Source organism: Pseudorasbora parva, chromosome 25 (assembly GCF_024679245.1).
Source record: "Pseudorasbora parva isolate DD20220531a chromosome 25, ASM2467924v1, whole genome shotgun sequence".
NCBI lineage: Eukaryota > Metazoa > Chordata > Actinopteri > Cypriniformes > Gobionidae > Pseudorasbora > Pseudorasbora parva.
Window position 1 is genome coordinate 31,276,907 of NC_090196.1, and position 27,308 is coordinate 31,304,214.

At 37.0% G+C, this 27,308-nt stretch overlaps 1 protein-coding gene and 1 long non-coding RNA gene across 6 annotated transcripts; one reads left to right on the forward strand and one right to left on the reverse strand.

The window, feature by feature from the left end:
• Positions 1–121: 121 nt before the first annotated feature.
• Positions 122–27,289, reverse strand: rab3il1 (RAB3A interacting protein (rabin3)-like 1). Of its 5 annotated transcripts, XR_010901565.1 has the most exons (13): positions 27,168–27,289; positions 25,685–26,660; positions 17,826–18,018; positions 14,204–14,299; positions 10,958–11,035; positions 10,000–10,212; positions 7,872–8,000; positions 7,682–7,788; positions 2,557–2,580; positions 2,231–2,330; positions 2,047–2,113; positions 867–1,281; positions 122–814 (listed from the first exon to the last, which is right to left on the reverse strand). XR_010901565.1 is itself a non-coding variant. In XM_067436029.1 (12 exons), exons 2-12 carry the CDS (start codon positions 25,876–25,878, stop codon positions 1,196–1,198), a joined length of 1,287 nt encoding a protein of 428 aa, XP_067292130.1. In that variant the 5' UTR covers positions 25,879–26,660; positions 27,168–27,289; the 3' UTR covers positions 122–1,195. The 5 variants fall into 5 exon arrangements, 4 of the variants coding, with proteins under 4 accessions (XP_067292130.1, XP_067292131.1, XP_067292132.1 ...); XM_067436029.1 differs by having other exon boundaries at positions 122–1,281; XM_067436030.1 differs by having other exon boundaries at positions 122–1,281; positions 25,685–25,880; positions 27,168–27,288.
• On the forward strand, positions 20,719–23,888 carry LOC137064921 (uncharacterized). The gene is made up of 5 exons (XR_010901578.1): positions 20,719–20,991; positions 21,397–21,469; positions 21,809–21,903; positions 22,434–22,512; positions 22,775–23,888. It is a non-coding gene; the product is annotated as an uncharacterized lncRNA (long non-coding RNA).
• Positions 27,290–27,308: the final 19 nt, after the last annotated feature.

Genomic DNA, 27,308 nt, shown 5'->3' on the forward strand with positions numbered 1-27,308 from the left:
GATTTTTTATCCATAAATGATTATAAATAAAGCACAGTTCTTACATGATGCTACAGCATATACTTCTTTTGTTTCTTGGGACAACATTATTCACAAAACAAAATGGAGTCACACAAATTCATATTCTGAGATACTTTTAATAGACTGAGAACACACAAGGTCATTTTTAGCATGACGAGGCAGTTTAACTTGCACGCAATGGACCTGAGGGCAGACGCCATATTTAACGAGTCACAAATGAAAACAAGGCTGAGAAAACAATGCAAATCTCTTTCCAGGTTAACAAACCAAGAGCGTACAGCCCTCTGAAGGCATGATTTTACTCAGATCAAATTAAACATGGCGTCTACAGTCCATAAAGGCTCTGTAAACACTGTATTTGTGCAGTACGACAGCGATTGTCAATCAAGCAAGAGTTATAGGGGAACAAAACGGAGTGTGATGCATCATGGTACAAGTATCTAACTAGTGTCTAAGATGGTTTAGCATCCGTAACGTGTGCAGGAGTGTCTCGCATGGCACATTTATTGGCACTTTAAGGAGGTTGCATAGAAAAGATTGTCCTTTCAAAGCTGTAAACCGTTACTGTGCACAGAAATAACTGGTGCATGCTGGGACAGAAAGCACCTTCAAGATAGTGTTCAAAACTGCAAGATAAAATCTGCAGTAACCTTCAAATGAAGCTCTGATTGTGTTTTGGAAGAACATACAGGAAGTCATTTTGTAACATATGGTAATTCCAGCAAAACAAACAGATTATTTTACAGTCTTTCTTAAATTCTGTCTCACTACTTGAGATTTGACCAGTTTTTGTCTCACGGTTTCTAAAGTGGGAAACACTATGACCTCAGGGTTCAAGCTATGACCTCTGCCATTGTGTTTTTAATTGATGAATATGAATTTCTTTGCAAATGGCAAATTAAATATTGGAGACTTCTTAATATAAATGTCTTGCATATAATGTTAAGTGGCACATTTATCGCGTTCAGTCCTTCCAGACGCAAACACAACACAACACAGCAGACCTGTAATGCTGTTAATCCATTGGCTCAGGGAATAGAGGCATTCTGGGAATTCTTCTCTAGTGCTTCCCTGAATACATGCATGAATATGTAGCTATAAAACGCCATCACGGGAGTGTTGGAGTAAATGTTGTGATGAGCGTGCTGTTGCTGTGTTTGTGTTTTGTGGTTCTCTAGCTCTCCTCCGTCTGGAAATATCCCAGTTTAGCCACACTCATCTCTCTCCGCAGACGCATCACTTCCCAAAACATCTGCTGAACTGCAACCAGAACAAAAATACAGTTTTCTTATGGCATAAGAAAATTATGTATTAATATTTGTATGTAATTTTTTTAACATTGTAATATTTATGTAATATTACAACATTATATAGAAATAAAAAAAATGTTTCATTATATATACATTTTAATATAATATTCAAACACTTTGACACTAGATATTTTCGTATTTACACACACACTTACATATTTAATGTATAAAAATATGTATACAATATTCACATATATTGTGTATATTTTTTATGTTATTATATTAATATATATATAAAATATAAACATACTGTATATAGTGTTTCTATTACAATATTTAATGTATTTTTATTTCTATAAGTTTATTACAGTAAATATTTTAATATTTAAAAATGTATATATATATAAATAAATATTTTATAAGAAAAAAATGTCATTATATATACATTTCTATATAATAATTTAACACATTTGTAAATATTTAATTTTTTATACACACACACACACACACACACACACACACACACACACACACACAATATATATATATATATATATATATATATCTTTTATATAGCAATTTATATATGAAAAATCCTTTTTATTTATATAGTAGTTTAATATTACATTAAACATTTTAATAATATATATGACTTATACTATATATTTATATCCTATATATTTATATACTATATTTATATATTTAAATGTTATTAAAAAAATTGTGTATATATATATAATTCTACTGTAGATTAGTTTACAGTTGATTAACTCACCATCTTGTCTGACGAGGCCCTGCTGGATGTACCTGATGTAAGTGAAGAAATTACACACGGCTGTGATCTGTGAGGAGAGAACACTGATTTATTAACCTGCTCCTGAATCAAGCATCTCGTTTAATGTCAGACTGCTTAATGAATGCTGTTATAAAGAATGAGAGAGAGTGATATAGACATGTACCCGTGCTCTGCTAGATGGAGATATGTAGTAGTAATTCTCTTTATCTCCCAGTTTGATGCGATGCCGGCAGGGGCGGGACATCCCGCTCAACGCACATTTACTGTTGAAGCAAAAGAGAACAAAGGGCAATGAAGCTGTCAATCAAACCACTAAACACTATTAACGGCCAATGAGACACGAGCAGGACAGAATGACACGTCCAGCAAAAGGAGTTATTACAAGATTTATGTTACAAATAATAAACATTCTCCAGACAGAAAGGTACTGACGATGTGTGTTAGTGTAAAACAGGATTTCATGCACATTTGGTTTTTGGAATCACTTACGTTTCTATCGGTGTCCGGCAACTGCTGTGAAAACAACCCCAAATCAAACAGTGATTAAAGTGGGATTAAAGTAAGATTTCCCAGATCAATTGCTCTGATTTACCGTACGTGTATTTGTCGCCCCCAGGCAGAGCAGGCAGAAATTACAGAGGGTCCCACATGCGAACATGTCAAATCGAAGGATTTTAACTTTGATCAGGACTGTCCCGAGCATTAAGCAGCTGACGTGAAGATAAGTGTCTATGCACTCAAGCATGCAGTTTTGGAAAAACCAAATGCTTTTTCAACCATAACTTTCTGAGGTACATGCATTCTTGTGCTACTGTGATGGTAGCAAACCTCAGCTGCTCGAAACATCAGAGCACATTGTGCTTTTCAGAAGGCGGGGCTTCATAAAGACAGGAACTAAACAGAGCGTTACTGACAGACTGGGAAGAGAGGAGCCCCAACAATGGAGAATATGAGGAAAATAATGTGTTTGAGCATTTAAAGCGGGGGTGAAACACTCAGTTTCAGTCAATCTCATGTCAATATTGAGTACCTATAGAGTAGTATTGCATCCTTCATATCTCCGAAAAGTCTTTAGTTTTATTATATTTCTAAAAGAAATATAGGCTGTACCGAGTCTTTCCGGAAAAAACCGAGCGCCTGGAGGCGTATCGTGTGGGCGGAGCTAAAGAATGACGAGCGAACAAAGCGACGTCCTCAAGCGTGGAGAAACCCATCGCTATCTCAGCTAATACAGATATGATCCAGAATCATTCGGAGGCTGAAATAAATTGAACAGGAGAAGCAGCAGCAGCAGGACGTCCGTCTCTGTGGTATGGACTGTATTTAGTGGCCTGTCAACATTTGTGTGTGTTTACTCGCAGTTTATGAGGACATGATTCGGTTTATGGACTATTGTATGCGACTAGACCTTAGCAGTAGCAAGCAAAACGGTTTTGCACGTCAGACTAGTGTAACGTTATACAACAGAGAACAGCAATGGAGTCCGTTAGCGCATTTGAATGACGAAGCACGCGATCGTGTCGTTTACTGATGTTTACTCACGCGACGATAGCCGACAGCACAGACATCTGAAGCAGTTTTACTCACCAGCTGCTTCCAAAGCAGGACCGAACCTTTATCGCTGGGACCGCTCCGTCAAAAACACACTTCTTTGGTATGATTTGGTGAAGTCCTGTGACAGCAGTGACCGTGGAGATCCGTGATGTTGTGAAGCTTCCCATCATTTCTGCGTTCAAATCGGTTCAAATGCAGCGCTGCCTTCCCGGAATGCTGTGCTGAAGCGTTGAAGTCGCTCGACGTCACCCATAGGAATAAAGTGGAGCGCGGCGCGCGACATAAGTCTTCACGGATCGACTGGATCTGCATCTGAGAGAGTGTTTATGGGCGTGCATTTCCTCTCTCGCTCTAGTCACGCGCGCGCGCACCCTACCGGGAGAAGAGCCCGTACGGCCCATACAAGGACCTTCCGCTCTATTAACGTCAAGTAGACCCATACTCGAAAAAAACTCTCCGAAACTTGTGAGAAACCGGAAGGAGTATTTTTGACACAGAAATACTCCATCAAACGTCCAACATTAGTTTTTGAAACTTTGGGAATCCAAGTCTTTAACAGTGTAAAAAGCTCAGTATGCATGAAACAGCATTTCACCCCCCCCCCCCCTTTAAGCATCAAAACCTGCTCTAGAACCAATAACAACATTTTTAACCTCATCCTACCCTCAGGTCATTTTGACCTCCTTAGGAATTAATTTTTAATCACTGGGTGCGTTTACATGCACGTTCTTAAGCCGATTATGCCCAATAAGCCGACAATGAACATGTTCATGTAAACGCTGTAACCCATTTTCTTTTATCAGAGTAAGGTCATAAACGGCGTAAGAATAAACCGGTCAGGACAGGTAGTTTTTTGCCTCTTACCACGATTTCGCGCTGCATGTAAACACATTAACCTGCTTTCTGTCGGCTTACTGAAGTGCGTATGTGTGATAGGTGACAAAAACACAAACTTAGAACAGATTCAAACGTATCCAGACAGAGCGAGCTAGCGTTTAGCATGAAATAAGGACATATATCACAAACGGAGACTCTTTTAAGACCCAGAAAATGTATAAAGTCATTTTGTAAAGATGTGTTCTCATCTCATGCAGCAGAAGTAGAAGAGGTTCAGTCAAAACGCTGCACCTGTAATGAGGGATAATATGATCCCTTAATCTCCCGCTGACACACTTTATTTAACATCACGACTGACGTAACATTTGAGATTCAGAACTCAAGAGTCAGATATACGGACATTACTATTTTTGACGTCACTACAAGGAAATAACCCGGTTTATCAATAAAGTCCTGTAAAGGCGGTTTACTTGCGTTGTCCGTTTACTGGTTTGCATGTAAACGGGGAAAACTGGTTATTTCAATAAGCTGATTTTTTGGAGTTATCAGCTTACTGGTGTGGATGTAAACGCACCCTTTGACTGTTCATGATCCAAGACCTAGGGCAGGGTATCTGCAGGTTTCACCAAGTCAAATTTAAGACTTTTCAAGACCTTTTTAAGACCATTATGAATAAAATTTAAGACCTATATCGCGCAATAAAAAAACATGCATAGGAAATGCAGAATCACTCAATTAGGCTACTTAAAATTATATTATTTAATTTATTTAAATTGAACAAAGTATTAGTAAACTTATTATTCATAGCTCAATCCCACCAGGATTAGCGCATATATATATATATATATATATATAAATTGACAAAAATTTGTTTTTATTTTGTGGTGGTCACTTCCACAGATTTGCAAACATTTTTATTTTTTTAAAATAATTAGGATGCAACATTAACCATATTATTATGTTAGATGCACAATAGTCACACATGGCAATAAAACTGACAAAATGCATGAATCTTGTTTTGTTATTATCAAAAAAGACTGGTCCAGTAGTGCACTATCTATCTTTAATAACACGATCGCTTGGGGTGGGAACCAACATCTTAAAAGTAAACCACAGCAATAATTGCTTAATATAAGTAAAACGTTTTCAAGTGATTACGTAATCAAGTAATCGGTCAGTGATAAAATGTATACTTATAAACAAATGACAATAGGACAAATAAATACAACATATAGATGCATATCTACAAAGAGGAACACACACCGTTTTTAGAAATAGGGTTTATTCAACTTAGACATTTAGATATGTGGGCAAATGCATGGCTCAGTGCATGCATTGTTTTAGTTTAGCAGGGTCGCCGCTAGCTTAGCTTAAAATGCATTTCCCCACATATCTAAATGTAGCAAAGTACCAAAGTTGAATAAGCCCTATTTCTAAAACAGTTGGAGTGTTCCTTTAAGTGTAAGTGCTGTTTCCCCCGTTTGTGTTGTTGTTAAGCTATTAGCTTTCAATTCGAGAGCTTTCTAATGCGCAGATCCAGTACTTACTGACACGTCCCAAACTTTTTAACTCAAATCAGGATATAGACATATGCATAATGTGTATATTTGATCGTTCAAGAGTAACCTTAGAGTAATGAGCCAAGAAATAACACATTCAATACACTCGCGCGAGCGCTGACAGGCAGCAAACACACACAGCCTGACATCGGAGTTCGGCGTTTACATCACTGTTATTAACTCTTTTAGTGCAATCGGGTATATTATACTTTTATTTGGTCATTAAGCAAGATGGTGAGAAAGATTCGCCTTCGCGTTCACGATCGCGGAACTGCAAGAACCGTCAGACTCAGCTGAAGAATAAAATCCGTTTTATGCGTCTGTGGGGTACGATCAGAAAGAGGATCGTGCCAATAACACGAAAGCTGATTTGCTGCAATACACGTGGCATGCTTGTCTAATTTGTAGTTGTAATAGAGCGAACAATAGTTGGTCTAGCGAAAGAAAGAACTACAAACACCACAGAACAAACACACACACACACACACACACACACACACACACACACACACACACGTGCGCGCGTGCTGCGGGAGGCGAGAGCATTTCAATGAGGTAGCGTTACATGCACGTAGGAAAATTAAGACCTGTTAAACATTATTTAAGACCTAGAACGCAATGCTTCCGCGAATTTAAGACTTTTTAAGGCCTTATATTTTGATTTTGAAATTTAATACTTTTAAGACTTTTTAAGACTCCGCGGGGACCCTGTAGGGGCTTTTGTCGCATTTGAACCATGAATATACACACACACAACAAAAAGACTAGATTCAAGGAGTTTTTGTGGTTGTAATAAAAACAAAGTGAAAAATCCTTCCCTTGTGGGTCAATTTGACCCTAATAGGAATGAATGGATGTGAGGAATGCTTCAGTACACAAAGGACAAAACCTAACAAATGCTCAAACTTCACCATAAAAGAAGATTTTATAATGTCTACATGTGTATCTGAATGCATTCTGGAGAGAAACTGACTTCATATAGAGCTTCATTCGCTCCATATAGAGCCATCTCAATCACAATCGGTCGGCAGAGACACCCAAATTGGACCAATGTGAGATATTTTGAGCTGGGTTATGCGTGTATTGGAGTTATTATGAATTTAAGTTGAAAGAATGTGAAGAATCTGCTTAAATTATATTATTTATTGATCAAATCTAGAAATTTAAAGGTAAAAAAATTTTTTTTTTAAAAATTAAAAAAAAAAAAAAAAAAAAAAAAAAAAAAAATCGCCCAAAAAATAGCATTAAAATAAATAAATAAAAAAATTAAAATTAAATGACATACCGTATGCTTTCTGGACCAAAAAAATAAAAAAGTATAATCTTGTGGCTGTGGGTCATTTTGACCCACCAGGGCAGGATTTGTTACCGGTTGCGGGGGAAGGGAAGGATGAATGCCACAATTGTTTACGTTCACATACTTATTAATTTTTCTGTTAGAGTTAAAAACTAATTTGGATTTGTCATTAAATAAATAACAAAAAGTAATGCACATTATTTGAAATGTGGTATTAAATCAGGTATTATAGGTGTACATTTGAGTAATAAAGGAAAGGAAATTGATTCAGACACATGCAAGATTATTGAATTGGTCAAAAGTGTGAAACAAGGTGACAGATCTGTTTTGTGTTTACAGAGTCACCGTGTGTCCATCCATGACTTACTTGGGTCCTCCGCATTCGATGGCTTTGACCGCGGGCAGCGACGACATCCCAACAGGCTCGATGGTGAGAGAGTTGTTCTCCACCGCGCTCTGGACAGACTTAGACAACTGGAGAAAGACCAGGAGAAAAGAGAACGTCTGAGAGGATGTAAAACAGAGACTGATAAAAGAGCCGATGCACACTGGCGTACCTCAGAGCATGTGAATGAAAGGCAGGGTCCGATATCTTCCCTGTACACCCTGCTGATGAACACTGAGGTGCGATCCAGCCCGGGCGTCTCCTTCCACGAGAGGAACTCGGCAAACAACACCGAGTCTATCTAGATCACAGAAGCAGAGACACATCAGGTTATGCTTTTAAAGGGTTAGTTCACCCAAAAATGAAATTTATGTCATTAATTTTATATTTACATTAATTTATATTTTTCTTAAATGTGTTGATAACTATTTGTTTTTGTTTCTCTGCTGAAAAAAGCTGGTTTGCTGATCCAGTGTATTTTAGTATAGCTGGTGACTTTACAATAAGGTCCCATTTGTTCACACAAGTAAAGGCATTAACTAATATTAACTAAAATGAGCAATACATTTGTTAAAGTATTATCATGGCATTTTCAGTGCATCTTTGTTAACGTTAGCTAATAAAAGCACAAATGTTCATTGTTAGCTCAGTCCATTGAATAATATGAACACACAAAACTTTTGATTTTAATAATGTATTAGTAAATTATTAGTTTAATTAACATAAACTATGATTAATAAATGCTTTAGAGGCATGTTAACGAATGGAACCTTATTGTAAAGTGTGACTATTTATTATATACTATGAAAGTATTTATTAATATTTTGAATTAGATTTTATTTTAATATTTAGTAATTATGTTATGTGCTTTTGCCATTTTTTGTTTAGTTTCATAAATATGTCTATTTAGCTTTAATTGATTTGAGTAATTTTAGTACTTTGAATTATTGTGTCAAGGCAACATTTCAAATTTTCATAGGTTTTTTAAAATATATATATGTTTAATCTAATATTTACAATATATTTTTTTAATTTAATTTTGTATCTTATATTTGCAATTGTTTAATATTTATAATGTATTTTGTATATTTTATTATCCAATATTTACATTTTATTTATCTAATATTTGCAATGTATTTTGTATATTTTTAACTAATATTTACATTTAATTTTGTATCTAATATTTACAATATCTAATATTTACTTTGTATTTTTATCTAATATGTAAAACATGTTTATTTCAGCTTTATTTCAATTAATGAAAATGTTTTTTTAATAGTTTTAGTGTAAGTTAACAATGGGATTATTTTAAGTTTTCATTTTCATTTTAGTTTAAGTTTTAGTAATTGTGTTATGTGATTGTCATTTTTTTAAGTTTTCATAAATATTTCTATTTAGCTTTCATTAATTTTTGTAATTTTAATTTTATTCAACTTATTTTATTTCAGTTATTTGCCAAGGAAACATTTCTAATGTTCCTAATTTTGTTTATCTAATATTTACATTTTATTTTTTATGTAATATTTACAATGTTTAATATATAATATAATTATAAAAATCAGTATTAAAAAAAAAAATCTACTTTATTTAAATTAACAAAAAAAAAATGTTAAACTTAAAAAGGTAACCATGGGAGTTTTAGGCACTTGACAGCTGCTTAGGACCAGCTAAACCATCTTAAACCAGCAAAGACCAGCAAACCACTTCAGATTGAATTAGGCTTTTTTCACCAGGGAAAGAAAGCAAGCAAGAAAAATAACTAAAGTTCTAATTTGGAACCCTTTGTACCCTGTTGCCATAGAGACCTGCCAGCAGGGTTCACAAACAGGTCACACTGACCAGCTGACCAGGAATCAGACACACAGTATCAGAGAGAGGAGAACAGGAACTGTATAGATCAGAGAAATGCAGGCCGAGGAGGAAAAGAGAGGAAGAACAGCAGGAAATCAGTGAAGGTGCAGCAATAAGACCATCATGCTGGTATAGTCTCTAAGGCCTCATTTACACTGCAGGGTTCAAGTGACCCGATTCCGATTTTTCCTCTCATGTGGCAAAGATCGGATTTGACATGTGAACGTGTAAGCAGGAAAAAAACACATGGATCCCGATATCCTCAGATCGGATTCAGGCCTCACTCATACGTGGTAATAAATCCGATATGAATTGGATATGTGCATTTTGCATCTGCATATAAGCTCTCAAATCGGAAAAAAACGGATATAGTCACCAAATCGGAATTGTGCATCAAGACCTGCAGTGTAAATGCAGCCTAAAAGCAAGAAATCTTGTTGTGTTTGTACCTCTCTGTCCTCCCGGTTTGTCGCTACATCAGTCGGCATGGGCTCCGTCTGCAGCTGTAGGGCACCGCTGGCGCTCTTGTTGCGCGTGTGGCCCCGGGCCCGGCTGGAGCCCGGAGACAGCAGCTGAGGGTGGAGCTGGCGGTTCGGGGAGGAAGGCGTAGAGGTCAACACCAGGGTTTTCAGAGCAGAGACCTCCGCCTGCAGGACGTCGATCTGAGAGGGTGACATACTTCCAGAGTGAGCAGATAGTGAGACGGAAAGGGTGAGACGGAAAGGGTGAGACTGAAAGGGTGAGACTGAAAGGGTGAGACTGAAAGGGTGAGACGGAAAACGTGAGACGGAAAGGGTGAGACGGAAAGCGTGAGACTGAAAGGGTGAGACTGAAAGGGTGAGACGGAAAGGGTGAGACGGAAAGGGTGAGACGGAAAGGGTGAGACGGAAAGGGTGAGACGGAAAGCGTGAGACGGAAAGGGTGAGACGGAAAGGGTGAGACGGAAAGGGGGAGACGGAAAGGGTGAGACGGAAAGGGTGAGACGGAAAGGGTGAGACGGAAAGGGGGAGACGGAAAGGGTGAGACGGAAAGGGTGAGACGGAAAGCGTGAGACGGAAAGCGTGAGACGGAAAGCGTGAGACGGAAAGGGTGAGACGGAAAGGGTGAGACGGAAAGGGTGAGACGGAAAGGGTGAGACGGAAAGGGTGAGACGGAAAGCGTGAGATGGAAAGCGTGAGACGGAAAGGGTGAGACGGAAAGGGTGAGACGGAAAGGGTGAGACGGAAAGGGTGAGACGGAAAGGGTGAGACGGAAAGGGTGAGACGGAAAGGGTGAGACGGAAAGGGTGAGACGGTGAGACGGAAAGGGTGAGACGGAAAGGGTGAGACTGAAAGCGTGAGACGGAAAGGGTGAGACGGAAAGCGTGAGACGGAAAGCGTGAGACGGAAAGCGTGAGACAGACATCACCTTGCCCTGCGCCTCCTTCAGCTGCTTCTCAGCTCCCGCTTGCTTCACGTTGGCCTCTCGCACCATCTTATGGGCCTCCTAGAAACCAGAAATGACCGTACACAGGTTTGTGACATGAAACACTAGTGGGAAGTAGGGGTGACCCCGAATAGTCGAAGATTCGTTGTGTCGAAATGCGGAGCCGGATTTGACCACCTATCTCACGGTCGAATCTTCGCGGGTGTTATGAAACGAGGATCATACCATTTTGGTATTATGGCTCAGTATTTTAACGGCACGGCGTTGCGCAGCGCTGAGCATCGAAGTTGTTTAAAATCCTGCCGCACCACGGAGCGCCATTTCAAGCTTTGATATTAAATGTATATTTCCCTCAAATCGTCAATGTACTGATTTCACCCTGTGCTACAAGATACACTCATCGTCCAGCTCTTCTGTCAGAAGTCAATCCAAAATTGAGCTTGCGTGTATATAACGTGCGTGTCTGGTGTGAGTTTCAGTGCGGTGTGCGACCCCCTTTAGGCACAATCGGCTTAAGAACGTGCATATAAACGCACTCAAAGTGTTCTTTTCCTCTCTAGGCAATTTTTTTTAGGTTTATTTATCAAAATGTTCTTTTATATATTTGTGCGAATGTTCTGTGTTTTGATCGTCGCAGCTTTAACATGTTATGAGAGAACGGTTTACGAATGTTTATCCACCACATTACCTTTTAATTAAACCTAAATAAGAAAGCCATTGTCAGTTCGTCTGTCAGTTGGCAGGCAGTTTTGGTTGCTTTTCGGGATGTCAACGATTAATCGATTAATTGTCGATAAGACATTTGATCGATAAGACTTATCGATCATCGATTAAGCAGGGTCATGCGCGTGCGTGCGGCTCAAGCGCAAAACGGGAGGAAAAATGATGCGAGCGTGCCCGAGTTCTACTAGGGACCATTTTACAGCTGGAGTCACACCTTAATCATGACTGCAAGCTTGCATGTGCATTCGCAGCCTTTTGTTTTGTGCAAATGTAAGTTGTAATATTGTGTTTATTTTGTGCAGGGCTATCTATAGCTGATTTATCTCATAAGGATGCCTTTGGTTAATAATTAACGTTAGAGGCGAGCGGTAGTCAAAGTGTGGCGGTGATCTTCAGCGTGCCGCTCCAACAACAACGCACAACTAATAATGACTATGAGTGGGACTGTCATATTACACAACATTAATGAGAATACTATTGTAATAAAACATTGTGACTGTTAAGTATTTGGGTTTATTTGCCGTGTGTTTCATTGCGTTGATCCAGGAAGAGCGCATGCACAACATGAGTCACATTCTGACTCGCGCATGTAACTTAGTTCAAGTTCATTTCTGCACTCGCATCAGATTGTGCTGAAGTAATTTGTAATATTGCATTTATTTTGTAACATTATATATGTGATCAATCATAAGGATGCGTTTCTTTTAGTGAAATAAAACGCACTAGCAAATGGCTTCAGTCAGTGATGGCTACCGGTTTTCATTCAGTGCTTCGGCTTTAGCGCATACAGAGCAATGCATAATAACGATGATTGGGACTGTCATATTATATAACAGAAATGAGAACACTATTTTAATAAATGGTTGTAAAGTCATTGAGTTTAGGTGCCGTGTTCAGAGCGTTGTTCCAGGAAGAACACCACGCGTCTCCCAATCTGAATATGAATATCAGCAACTCAATTCAAGTTCACTTGTGCATTCGCATCATTTTGTGAAGATATAATTTGTAATATTTTGTTAACTTTATATAAATCTGATTAATCTCATATAGGAAGCTTTTTGTTGAGTTAAATATCGCGCTAGCAAAGAGCTTCAGTGTAACCAGTGTTGATTCAGCGCATCCGCTTCAGCTCGCGCAGTTCAAACAGCAACGCGCAACTAATAATAACTATGATTGGGACTGTCACATTACATAACATTAATGAGAACACTATTGTAATAGGCCTAAATCGTTTTGAATGAATTGGGTTTAGGTGACGTTTCAGCACGTTGTTCTTGGAAGTGCGTCCACACATTCTGAATAACAGATCTGAGGCGGCGTTCGTGTTGTATTACAGGTTATATTTGGTTATTAAATAAGTAGTTTAATTAAATTATAAATCGCATCGACTAATTTTACAATCCCATAGCCCTTTGTTTAGATAAAAAAAATCCTTTTCATTCATTTGGTGAAGAACATAGCGTTTTGAGCAGCATTGCACATAGGCCTGTCATGCTGTCGGCTGTAAGCCACTGCTGTTGACGCATATTGCAGTATTATGGTTAACGATTAATCGATTAATTGATCCTTAATTTAAACGACGATCGATCATGGGAATTTGTGAAAATTGACATCCCTAGTTGCTTTATTAAAATTGTATTCATATGCTCCTCCTGCTGACTAGTGTCGTGCCCCTCCCAACCCATTCACACACACAGATGATTCAACTATCGGTCGACCATAGAGAGAGTCGACAATTCTGATTTGAATGTGTAAGTCCTTAGCCGGGGACAGCCCTAGTGGGAAGTGGACATGTCCTTGTTCTGACATGCTATTTTAAATAGCACTATACAAATGTTTTTATAATCATGCTTTCAGTGCTTTTTTTATTTAACGTTGATTGTGAGATTACATTAAATATTTTTACATTAAAAATGTATCAATTATAATATTTTTTATTCAGGGCTTGAGATAAACACCTGGCAACCCGACCAAATGCAGTGGCGTGTGTTGCAGTCACTCCTACTGGCCACATTTTTCAGTCTTTAGTCTTTTATAAAGGCATCTAAAATAATAAAATTATTTATTTTTTGCAATATTCAATACATAGATGCTGAAATATCTGAAACACTTCCAATACTCATTTTCCTGAGAACAGACAAACAATACCAGCATGCATATGTCTGTCTGTCTGTCTGTCTGTGTCTCTCTCTCTCTCTCTGTAATGGATCTGTGCGTCAGGTCTTAAAGTGACAGTAGCCTAATAAACCTGTTGCCAGATTATGAGAGAATATTAAAAATATCTATATGGCAGTTTTTATTAATGTCAAAATTGTGGCCAGTGAAAATGCTGAGTGGCTAGTGACTCTGGAAAACCACTAGCCACAGCGGCTGCTGAGCAAAACAGTTAAAGTCAAGCCATGGTAATTATAAAATAAGGATTACTGTAATTTAATGTAATTAAATATATTAAATTGTCTATGCTCAATGTAGTGTTAGCGATGATGTCACATTAGTCCCGCCCACCTCAAACAGACTGGCAGTGAGTTCCTCCAATTCCAGCTCGAGCTGATTCCTGATATGAGACAGTCTGCTGCACTCCTCGTCTTTCAACTTTAGCTCCTGAAATTAAATAGGAAAACATGTTTATGGTTCACATTTCCAATCAGTTCACATTCATGTACATTCATGTCTATAAGAGCTCCAGCATCATTGGATATAATAATAAAACAATAAATACATTTAATTTAAAAAAGCTGTAATACACTCCTAAAAATGAAGGTTCTGAATCGGCATTGATGGTTCCATAAAGAACCTCCAACATTTATAGAACCTTTTAAATGAACAAAAGGTTCTTTAGATTTGTGTAAATGTTCTGTTAAGAATGTTCACTAAAATGGAGGTTCTACCATGGCAACAGAGTGAAAACCCACTTTCTGGAACCTTTATTTTTTAGAGTGTATGACTAGACGAAGACGTATCTCCATCATTTAAATGTAGGGTAGGCAATTCCCGGAGAGGCTAGCAATAGCGAGCTAGCTTTGAAAGCATAAGATCATTCATGAGCCACGCCTCCTGCAAAACACATGAACACGCACAGCAGAGAGCAAATCAAAGAAGTTGACGGCGAGAGACGGCGTTAAACTACCTCATGTCTCAAAGCACTGACCTGAAACAAAAATTCGAGTCACAAAGCGCTCTGAGTGAAATAAAATAATAGATTTTTTTTTTTAAACGCACTTTTCATTCATCACAGGTTTCCATCACATTCGGACAGAATGTAATGATTAGACGAATATTTTATGATCCTACGCCTTCCACAGATTATTATATACCGGTATATATATATAACAATACTAACTGTATTGTTGCATCCCTAATATATATATATTAGGGATGCAACAATACAGTTAGTCCACGGTTCAATACATACCTCGGTTTTTAAAGACGGTGTTTCGGTTCGGTTCGGTTTTGTTGCTATTCTATTCTTAGGCAATAGGAACAGAAAGAGGTTTCTGAAAGAGGAAAATGTTTTTATTGCAATACTCTTTCTTTATTTTACTTAAAAGACTTAAACTTAAAACCTAAAAACCCTTGTACACATTCCTAGTGTATTGTATAATATAAAATAAATATATATAAAGATTTACAGTGGCAGCTTAGATGTACAGTAGCATTTAAGTATGAAATTGAATTAATAAATGTAGGCTTAAATTAAAACTACATAGTCTTCAATTTTCAACATTTATTAATTAAAAGCTACTGTATTAAAGGTCTTTTTTTTAATTAACATCATTTTAGAGGTGAACTGTCCCTTTAAGGACAAGCGTTCACTAGGCTGATGTCAATTGAAGACCTGCTCACATCTCATATATAGACGCACACGATTTTACTTTCACTTTAAACATAACCGACTGTGTTTATATATGTAACCCGTGTGTGTATTTGACAGTATTAGTGCAGAAAGACTGTCCAGTAATCATGTGTGTTTGACAGACTTTTAATGCGTGCGCTCAAAACAGTCCATACACTGAACAGTAGGTGCCTTGCTAGTTAAACGTTTGATTCGCGTGCACGTGAATTAATGTTTAACCGGCAAGGCTTTAAAACGCGGCTAAACACCCACTAATGGGTCCTGCACACTGTGCGATTTTTCAAGATCCTTTGCGAATGTCCCTTGTCAGACTGTACGAACATGATCGCCATGTCACACTGTAAGATCTCAGTTGACATTAATGTCAGACTGCACGATAGTGAAGGAGCGCTAAAAACGGACGCGCGCAAGAAAACTCACCCGGAGTTCATATCATCAATGAATGACCCGTTCAGTGACAGTGAGCTGCATTACACGCGGGACTGAAACGGAGGCTACAAAGAAATCTCTAGCTCTCGTTTTGGTCATAGTTTGTCTTGAAAAACGGAGATATTTGACGGTCGTCGTAGGAGAAGTCACACTGCAGGATTGTGTGCCAAATCTTCTGACACTGCCAGAATTTCGTCTGAGGTAAAATTTGATCGCAGCAGTCATTAATCGGCTGCCGGTGAACATGTCAAACTAACGACCAAAGACGTCAGATTTTAGCCTAGGATCTGAGGAATCTTTTAGGATTTGCTAAATTTGTCCCAGACGGCCAAATCGTGGCCAAAATCGCACCGTGTGCACCCGGCTTAACTAGTGCATATGATTGGATATTTGCTAAAATCAGCGCGTAGACTCACAGGCACACTCAGAAAGAGCCGAAATAAACTGAGAGGAATATTTCAAGTGGAGAGAAATGGAAATAATTAATTAAATGCAAAACCAAAAAAAAAAACGCAATTCACCAGCGCTTATGGAACCGTGAATGCCGTACCGAACGGTTCAATATTATATTGAGTATTGTGGTATCCCTAATATATACCGGTAGATATAATTAACCGGTAGAAATTTGTCAACCAGTAGAGATTTTAGACTATCATCTTTATCACGGTTATGCTCATGTGGCGCTGCTGTGCTGCGTGGTCACAAAAGCTTATTGTTTGCATGCGTTTAAGTACTGAGGTTTAAACAATGTGATTTTAAACCAGTTACGCACAATTAGCAGCGATAGACAACTCATTTAGGTATATATGACATAAAGCCTCTGCTAATACAGCGTTTGAGAACTGAACCGAGTGCTTTTAGCCGCCTAATTGGGCTTGAACGGTTAAACACACATACCTGTCTGTCAAAGTGACATGTATTTGCAAGTAAACATCTCATTTATGTCATGTGAACATAAGCAATTGAGAAAGATCAACGCACTGGTATATTAGATCCGTGCAATCGGTCTTAAAGTGACAGCACACAAATTTACCTCCTCCTTTATTAATGCTAATCAAACAACAACAGAAGAGATAATATCTCTCACTGCTCTTTTTCACTCAATCACTTTTTATAACGTAAATAAGAATACATGTATATTTAATGTACACAGTAAAGCATTGTTTTTTTTATACATTTAATTATGTTTTACATTTTATGTAGTAATTTTAGTGCTTGAAGTTTTTTAGGTATATTTAATTTGTGTCTGTTCTATTGTAGCTTGTTTTCTTTGCTCTTTCTTTATCACTGTCTATTTGTCTTCAGTAAGCTGGAGAGTTTTTTTTATACTAGTATTAGTTTTTTTTATAATACTGAAAATGGACATTTTTAGTAGTATCAAAAATATAGATGTCGTCATAACCTTATTTAAAGAAAAAAATAACTATTTTGTTATAAACTAATTGTATAAAAATGTTTCTGGAACTAATCTCCTACCCTGCCTTTAAGTGTTGACACTGCTGCTATTTAGTTTGAATGTCATGACGTCACAACAGTCAAATGAGCAACGTTGTAGCTTACAAAAAAAAGTGTTTCCAACTTGCAATTATGGTTTGAGAAAGACATGAGCAGTTTTTACTACTCTGAAACACATCATTTGTAACTTGAAACCGTGTGCTGGACAACCGAAAGACTGTTCGGAAAAAAACTACAATAAAACATCAAGAACCTTTCACACGGAATAATTGATCTTAGCTGAATTTAAAGTTGCCCAAAACTTTTATTTTTAAAAATATAGTATAGAATGGAATAGAATAGAATAGAATAGAATAGAATGGAATAGAATGGAATAGAATAGAATAACACCTTTTGTGCCGCATCCAGCTGCTCTCTGAGGAATTCTGTTCCCTTCTCCATTATCTCCAGAGAGGAACTCCGCAGACGGGACATGTTGTACGTCTCTTGTCGATGTGCTCCGGCTTCCTCCGGGGGCATCTTCTTCCCCTGCCCCCCATCACCCCCCGATCTGGGGCTCGGCTCTGGCTCCAGGTCGACCAATCTGCAGGAAACATAAATAATAATTCTTATTTTATAGGCACGATGATTTGGTGCAAAACAGTGTAAAAGCAGCCTATGAAAAGATATTTTTTAACCGCTAACTTTTTAGTTTAAAGGGACAGTTCATCCAAGATGTTAAATCCTGTCATCATTGACTACGTTTACATGGACAGCAGTAATCTAATTATTGACCTTATTCTAAATAAGACAATATTCTGATTAAGGTGTTTACATGAGTTGCTTTTAGACTACTCCGTTCATGTTCCCGTTTTACATGTGCTAGAACATAGATCGATTATGGCACGTCATTACGTCCCCATGCCACGCTATGTTCTCCAACATCCAATCATAGCGTGACTTTGGCAGGTCTGTTAATTTTATGGGCTCAGTAAACCCGCTAACTTCACCTGCGGGTGTCGCTGTTGGACAGTGTTACTTTACATTAAGAAGTATAACAAAACATGCGTTTTTATAATTAAATGTTTTATATCTACATTTACGTTGATTTATTTTTGTAATATGTATTGCCTCTTTTTTTTTTTTTTTTGAAGAGACACTGCCCCTCTTTCCTCCTTATTGACAGCCTACATTTAGAATAATAGCTTTGATTAATTATGAAAAAGGTTTAAAAATCATGACTCTTTGGATTGTTTTTCCTGCCGTCGAGCCACGGGCGTTCACTGAATGACCCACCTGGTTTGCGATTACAGATACAAACTTATTGTATTTTACTTTTACAATGAGCATAATAATTACAACAACAACAAAAAATAGAGAGAGAGGACGCAGTGTTCACAATGAACAGTCAAGTAAAACACACACCGCGCCCATAGCAACGACGTTTATGGCAACGACTTTTCAGACTGACAGATCCGTAAAAGATAAACGCGACTTTTCCACTATTTGTTACTGTTTTGTACACGTTGTTATATTAAGTATAATTCCAATTCGGTTTTATTGGCCACAATATTATCGATGATTGTTGAAAGGGGCACTTTTGATTAATTTTCAAAAAGGGCAGAGGCTCCAACCCACAAAGCCTCCCCTCTGCACTTCCCTGGTGTGCGTAACGTTATGTGTCCTGTCACAAAATGCGGTGAAATCTCCGACATGACATTAATAGTTAGATTAAGGTGTGTACATGTCTCTGATAATGCGACTAAATTAGGCATACTCCACATGTCTTAATCCGATTTATGTTTAGTTAGATTATGACTTTAATCAGATTAAGGTAATTAGAAATCGCTGTCTACATGGTAGCCTCTTAATCAGAGTATTGTCTTAATCAGATTAATATCGGAGTATTGTTGTCCATGTAAACGTAGTCATTTACTCTCCAAATATGGGTAATCCTGGCCTCACTGACTTCCATAGTATTTTTTTCTTTCTTTTTCATAGTATTGATGTCAATGGGGACCAGCAACTGTTTGGTTACCAACATTCTTCAAAATATATTTTTTGTTGTTGTGATGAACAGAAGAAAGAAACTCGTACAGGTTTGGAACAAATCGGTGAGTAAAACGAGGACAGGATTTTAACTTCTGGGTAAACTGTGCCTTTAAGGTGGTTGTGATAAAGAGAAAACTTAATAAACACCGTTTTTTCACAAAGCGTTCAGCCCTAACCCACCCAGCACCAGACGTCTTTTAGACGTTGTTTTTTGGGCTAATTCAAGTCGGCCCGTCATGGCCTTCATTTGGCCCAAAAAAAGACGTTGAAAATTGGGCTCTGTTTGGTCCGTCGGATTTGGTCCAAATTTAGCCCAAAAAAAGACGTTGAAAATTGGGCTCTGTTTGGTCCGTCGGAGTTGGTCCAAATTTAGCCCAAAAAAGACGTTGAAAATTGGGTTCGGTTTGGTCCGTCTGATTTGGTCCAAATTTAGCCCAAAAAAAGACGTTGAAAATTGGGTTCGGTTTGGTCCGTCTGATTTGGTCCAAATTTAGCCCAAAAAAGACGTTGAAAATTGGGCTCTGTTTGGTCCGTCTGATTTGGTCCAAATTTAGCCCAAAAAAAGACGTTGAAAATTGGGCTCGGTTTGGTCCGTCTGATTTGGTCCAAATTTAGCCCAAAAAAAGACGTTGCACATTGGGCTCTGTTTGGTCCGTCTTATTTGGTCCAAATTTAGCCCAAAAAAAGACGTTGAACACTGGGCTCTGTTTGGTCCAAATTTAGCCCAAGTAAATATGCGTCTGTTTCGACCACATAGCCATAAACATAATTAATCAGTCTACTAAAGCAAGTGAAAAAATAGACTGTTGTATATTATAGGCTACATCTATTTCTGAACTTTTGTTAACAATCACTACATTCAGCCTTTAATTTAATGCATCCATAAAAACATATTAGCCTACATATCAGTTTAGACTGCAATAAACCACACTTATAGCCTATTAATAAATTAATTTTAATTGCACCCGTAATTTATTCACATAGGTTATATTTGAAGTGCACTGTTAAATATATTGAAATCCATTTCAAAATATATAATTAAAAAATACATAAAAGTTGTTCTACTAGGCTACATCTGCAACAGTAGGCTGTATGTCTTATGTATAGATTTTAATCAGCATTTTTGCTATTTTATTTCTACACGTAGCCTACATTTCAAAAGCTATATTATATTAGCTATATTATAAACTGACTTATATTATAAACTGATCGTTTTTCATTCTCAATACAGCTTTATTCTCTTTCCATTTACAGGTTGATGCTAGAATTAGGCCTGCTATCCACTTAATAATGTATCAAGTTTCAGGACATTTTATCTGGTTATCAAATTATTAACTTTATTAATTCGACATTTATGCATTTATGTAAATGCTTCGTGACTTCTGCGTGTTTTAATGGGCGCGCGCGCTGAACATTCGCGTCACATTTGAACTGGAGCAGAGGGCGTTACCATAGAAACGGAGCTACGCAACTCAACTGACAAGCAGCAAAACTCCGTCTCTCATTGTTGTTTGCATAATTTCAGGTAAGTTTAGTGCCTACAATTACACAAATAGTACATACAAATGTTCCTTACACTTTTCATGTGTATGACACGCTTCCGTTGAATATTACGTTATAGAAATGGTTTAAGTTAACGTTAGTATCTTTGGAAAAAGTCCGTTAGCATCTTAACCGTTAGGCTAACGTTAACTACAGGCAGGTTAAAGCTCTTGTTAATGGAAGTTGGGGCTTTTAAAATCACATCTTGTGTGTAGATGAGATATTTTGATAGTTTTGTTTGGAAGTAAGCTAATTAATTTAACCTAAAATATGAACTGTACGGTTAATCGGTGACGTCATTTAAACAGCATGAAAATGAGCTGATTTCATACACGTTATGATCTTACGTTGTACACTAATACTGATACAATTTGTTCTGTGATTCCAGAAGAAGAAAAAACCCTCTACCTACCGCATATATTTTATAATTTCCAATGGGAAGTACAGACAGAAGGAAACAGGTGATCTGAGAAAGCACTTTGAACTTCATATGCATTTTTTCACAATATAACGTTATATCAAATATGAATATACATCATATTTCATCTATATCACCATGCATCTGTAAATTTCTTTTGCAAATATATATATAGTTATTTTAAAAAAAGTCTTTAATGTACAAACATAAGTGACACTGTGTTAGTATTATTAAATAAGTAAACCAAACAATTTTAATTCTATTTTTTTTTTTTATATATATCTGTAAATTACTTTTTCTATTCTGCGTTTGTGCTGCTATAATTTATTTATAATAAACCTTACATTGAATAGGCTACTAAATATTTTTGTCTCTGTGACAGATGTTCGTAGATTCTTCCTTGCTGATGGCCGTGCACTAGAGTTGGAGCATACTCCTGTCGAAGAACATCTCTAGACATTATGTTCCATATGACTGGTAAGTTATACCAAAGTCCCTTTAAGACAAGTCCTTTCGCACAGTGGTCATCTTTAAAACGCTTCTCGGGTATGCAAGAGCAGCTCCTATCTCTTTGAATAAAGGGAAGGTTTTTATGTAACAGTATTTATTATTATGTACTGTAAATAGCATTAGAAATACATCATTAATATCTATGTATATATGTATATTAATATCTATCTATCTATCTATCTATCTATCTATCTATCTTGTTCATTAATATCAGTAGTTTGTATATATAGTCAACGATCTGTAGTGAGCCACTGTTCTTCCCAGTGCCCGAATTCATAAACACAATATACTAATTCACAACCTAGGAAACTATGAAGCTGATTGAGACGTATCCTTTATGACACTGGACCTTGAGGGTCAAGAGTTGAGAACCCCTCACATACTAATTAGTCAATAATCACTGATGAAGAATGAGTACACTTTAATTTGCACAGAAATATGAAATATTTTGGAATAATCAGTGATGTTGTCATCTTGTTTCTCTTTTATTTGTACAGCTAAATAAAACCAAAGGCCACTGCATCTTTTTACAGTGTGTGCAGGTTCCCAGTTTCAATTTTTGATGATGACATGAGGGTGAGTACAAGATGACCATATTTCCAGTGTACCATCCTTTTCAGTAGTTTACTTTTTTGTAGTACTTGCATAGTTATTTTAATTGTACAACATTTGCAATGTAGAGAAAGTAACAAAACTGTGTTGAAAATTTTAGTAAATTATTCTCATGCTATTAATCATGTTCAGTCTTTTGTGCCCTCAGGTGGAAACTAACAGACAACCATTGTTTTGTTTTGTGTTAACATTTACATTTGGGTTATTGTTTTCTTTCTCTCTTCAGATGCTGGAGAAAAACAGCCAGGCTAAAGTATTCAAAGTGGAAGCTTCTGTCGTGGTTCAATAATCCGGATTGGGATGGTGGAAGGAGCAGAAGAACAAGCGGTTTATTGATATATTGACTGATTTACCTAATGTATAACATTTAACCAAAACTTTTCATCACCCACCTTTATGTTGTTCCAAACTGTGAGAATTTTATTCATCTTCTTTTTAATTAAATCTGAGAGATTTCTGTCCTTCCATTTCACAGTTTATCCCAGAAAGGTAGTAAAGACATCAAAGTAACCCACATGCCTTCATTGGTTTAACCTCGATTTTATGAAGCAACGTGAATGCTTTGTGTGTGCAAAAATAATCAGCATATTTTTTCACAAAATATATATATCCGATGCATGTTCATGAGAGCACCACAATGCATCCGTGTTGTGTTGGCTTGAGGCATGCTTGTGAACATGCTTCGGAGATACATCATTTGTGAACAAAAATGTTTTGTTTTTTGTGCACAGAAGGCATCTGCTAAAACTTCATTTGTGTTCTGCACAAAAGTCTTACGGGTTTGGAGCTACACAGGGGTAATTAATGACAATCTTAATTGTTGAGTGAACAATCTTTAATGAGTTCTTTGTGTTTATAATTGGTCATTGTTCTGTTTTATAAAGTTTTAATATTTTGAAAAAAAAAATTCAGAGAAGATGGATTAATTTGATCAAAAGTTACAGTAAATGCTTAAACTGTGTGTGTGTGTGTGTGTGTGTGTGTGTGTGTGTGTGTGTGTGTGTGTGTGTGTGTGTGTGTGTGTGTGTGTGTATAAATGCTGCTCTTTTGAAAGTTTTATTTAAAGAATGCTGAAAAACTATCATGGTTTCCACAAAAATATGCAGAAGCACAACTGTTTTCAGCATTGATACTAATCATAAATGATTCTTAAGGCATCAAATCAAGAATGATTTTTGAAGGATCATGTGACACTGAAGAGTTCAGCTTTGATAACAGTTATAAATTAGATTTTACATATAGAAAAGTTATTTTTTGTAATAATAGTTCACACAATTATTGTTTTTACACTGTTTGATGAAAATTGTTTTTGATGTGTCAATAAACACATAGTTTGTGTACTCTTGTGTATTGTCTTTTGACATTAATTAAAATATTATATAATCGTCTTTTTCAGGCCTAATTTCAACCGTTAATATGCGGTTGAAATTAGGCCTGAAAAAGACGTCTTTTCAACTTTCACTTTACAACCAGATTTAGACGCAAGTGGGACGTCCTTGTATAGACGTCTTTTCAACGACCTGAAAAAGACGTCTTTTCACCTTTCACTTTTCAACCAAATTTTAACGTTGTTTAAACGTCTGGCAATGTCGTCTTTTCGACGTCTTTTCAACGAGTTTTTGCTGGGTGGGAAGGGGATATCACACGCTTAACATAAGTCTTCAGAAACAACCCCACTATTATTCCTAACTGTCCTTATTAATACCCATTAAGAACATCCCATACAATTCCAGCAAGGATCGTGTACGCCAGATAATCCAGTCATTAAAATATAACGCCACACTTCTTTATATAGTATGACAGAGCTGTTTGTGGATGAATTCATTCACGCTCGTGTGTCGGTATGATCAGACTCAGCCCTGTCTGAACTTCAGGGCGGTTTATGTAACTCGGCGCTCCGCGGTAGTCGCGGCATTTCCCGTGTGCGCTCCCCGCCCTTACCCTCACCGCGCCCGGCTACAGGACTCCCCGCGACCCGCGGTCACCGCGTCCCGCTGACGTCAACACAAAGAATGTAAAAAATGTACAAAGTTACAGTGTAACAAATCACTGCTCCGCTTCCCGAGATAAAGAGTTTTAAAAGTACCAGTAGATCCCGCTGAGGTTTTTCCGAACCCGACTGAGCTCTATGGCAGAAATCTGACCCAGGAAAACGCTCCGGAATCCGGATCCGAGCGACAAATCTGCGATGTTTTGTTTTGAGTAGGACAGATTGGCAGACTATCCTCTGAGATTGAGCAGGAAAAATATCCAGCTGTCAATCACGGGTCACATGACTGAGCGGAGGCATCCAGGAATCACGTGACGTGCCCCAAACAAATGGTTCAGTGTTTCTATAATATGTCCTGTTGTCTCTGTTCTATTTTGCATGTTATGTTATATTTTTTTATTTGTTATATTGTTTGTACAGTTCTGTTATGTCATGTTACTGTATGTTATGTTGTTCAGTATCTCATGTTTTTTATATTCTTTAATGCTGTGTTATGTTATATTGTTATGTCAAGTTGTGTTGTGTTGTATGTCATGTCATCATGTTATGTAATGTTATGTTATATCATGTCATGTTACGTTATATTATTCAGTGTTGGTTTGTCATGTTTGTTCCATTCTGTTTTGCTGTGTTTGTTATATGTAATGTCATGTCATGTCATGTTGTCATGTTATATTGTTCAGTTTTGGTTTGTCATGTTTGTTCTGTTCTGTTATGCTGTGTATGTTATATGTTATGTTATGTTATGTTATGTTATGTTATGTTATGTTATGTTATGTTATGTTATGTTATGTTTGTCATGACATGTCATGTTATGGTATGTTTATGTTGTTCAGTTTTGGTATGTCATGTTTGTTCTGTTCTGTTATGTTGTGTATGTTATATGTTATATTATGTTATGTATGTTATGTTTATGTTGTTCAGTTTTCGTATGTCATGTTTGTTCTATTCATTAAATTATGTTTCATTAACAAAGTTCGGGAGGAGCACATTCAAATTATCTATCCGATCATTGTCATTTCAACCAGCTCTGCCACCATTTGTTTTATACAGTTGTAACATGACATTAGATCGGTTGTTGTTAAAGCTATCAAAACTAAGAAAGTATCACTTTGTTATTTTTGGTTAGGTGAAGTCTGGACGTACCTCCCGACGGGGCATCTCTCTTCCTCTGTTGTACGCTGATCCGTAAGATCACCATTGCCGAAGAAAGTATGTGATGAGTATACTGCTATCCCAGAATTCCCTGCCACCAGCAGCTCGTACCCGGGAACAGACCTGGAGCGTGCTGGAGGAGAGGAGGAGAGCTGCACACGGTGGATTCCTTCAAAAGTGTCCATCACTGGAAGTATTTTAACTCAAAACACACACACACACACACACACACACACTTGCTCTGAGAGTGTTCACTTCAGTTGCATTTCTCACAGCTGGCCTGTTAAATACAGAGAGATTAGATTCAAGTTCAGAGATTAAGACATTGTAGTTTTTCACTGTTAAAGTTTCCACGCAGGTTATCAAAGTGTAACTAAAGCATTGCACCATAACCTGATGTTTGCAGTGTAGTCAGTTAAATATCTACCTAACACACTCTCAAAGAGACTACATGGGAAAGAGTTTAACCATAGATAAATAGTCAATCTACAACACATATAATTTACTATTTTAGTATAAATTGCTTTCCTATAGCTCAAACAGTAGAGCATGGCGCTAGCAACGCTATGGTCATGGGTTCGATTCCCAGGGAAAGCAAGAATTGACAAAATGTAAAATGTATACCTTGAATGCAATGTAAGTCACTTTGGATAAAAGCGTCTACCAAATGCATAAATGTAAATGTAAAATAATATATACAATAGTGGTCAGACGTGATGTCTGGGGAAGTTTATTTTAAATGACCCTTCAAGTTCAATTAAACCAGCAAAATATGTGGGGAAAAATAAACATTTTAAAATAATTTAAAATGAGAGAAGAACACTAAACTTGGTTACGGTATGTATTGACAAAATTATTGTGGAAAATTGATATATTCAACCTTTATTAAAATATTAATTTTATTAAAGATTGTGTTTATCATATTGTATGTTTGTGCTTGGACTCAACTTTTTGCTTGTTGCTCAGGCTACCGGACACAGAAATTGTGAACACATGCAAAACAAGAGAGAACAACATATTAATAGACTATTTTATAGTCAATAATAAAATAAAATAAATATAACCTGTAGCTGTATTTTGCCTTTTTGATATAAACATGATACCACAGTGTTTTGATATCTAATTACCATAATAAACAATGGTATTTTCAAGTTACTTCTATGAATACCATGATATTAGTGTGTGTGTGTGTGTGTGTATGTATGTATATATATATATATATATATATATATATATATATATATATATATATATATATATATATATATATATATATATATGCAAGTGTGTGTGTTTGTGTGTTTAGGTAGTATTACATTTAATGTAGGCAATAACATTTATAGTTGCTAGAGAGAGTGAAGTTTAAGTGTCATTTTTAATTGTGCCATTGCCATATAATCGGATGTATCTAAAGTCTCAGTCCTTTCTTTGTCAAATACTGACTGACATAACGCAACAGAAAAATCAGCCTTACCCCGGTGAGCTACTGTGGCTCTTCATGCCCTCTCGATATCTCCATTCCTGTGAAAAACCCCTCAGATGCTGTTTGCGTGTTTTGATGATCTAATGGTTGGCCGTTTCAGCCCCGAGCGAAGTCCCAGCACTTGTGGTCAAA

Coding starts and splice junctions, on each gene's coding strand:
- rab3il1 (XM_067436029.1), bottom strand. CDS start 25,878: ATGGACACTTTTGAAGGAATCCACCGTGTGCAGCTCTCCTCCTCTCCT. Junction 8,001..9,999: donor CAAACCGGGAGGACAGAGAG/GTACAAACACAA, acceptor TCTGTGATCTAG/ATAGACTCGGTGTTGTTTGC. Junction 2,331..2,556: donor TGCCGGACACCGATAGAAAC/GTAAGTGATTCC, acceptor TTGCTTCAACAG/TAAATGTGCGTTGAGCGGGA.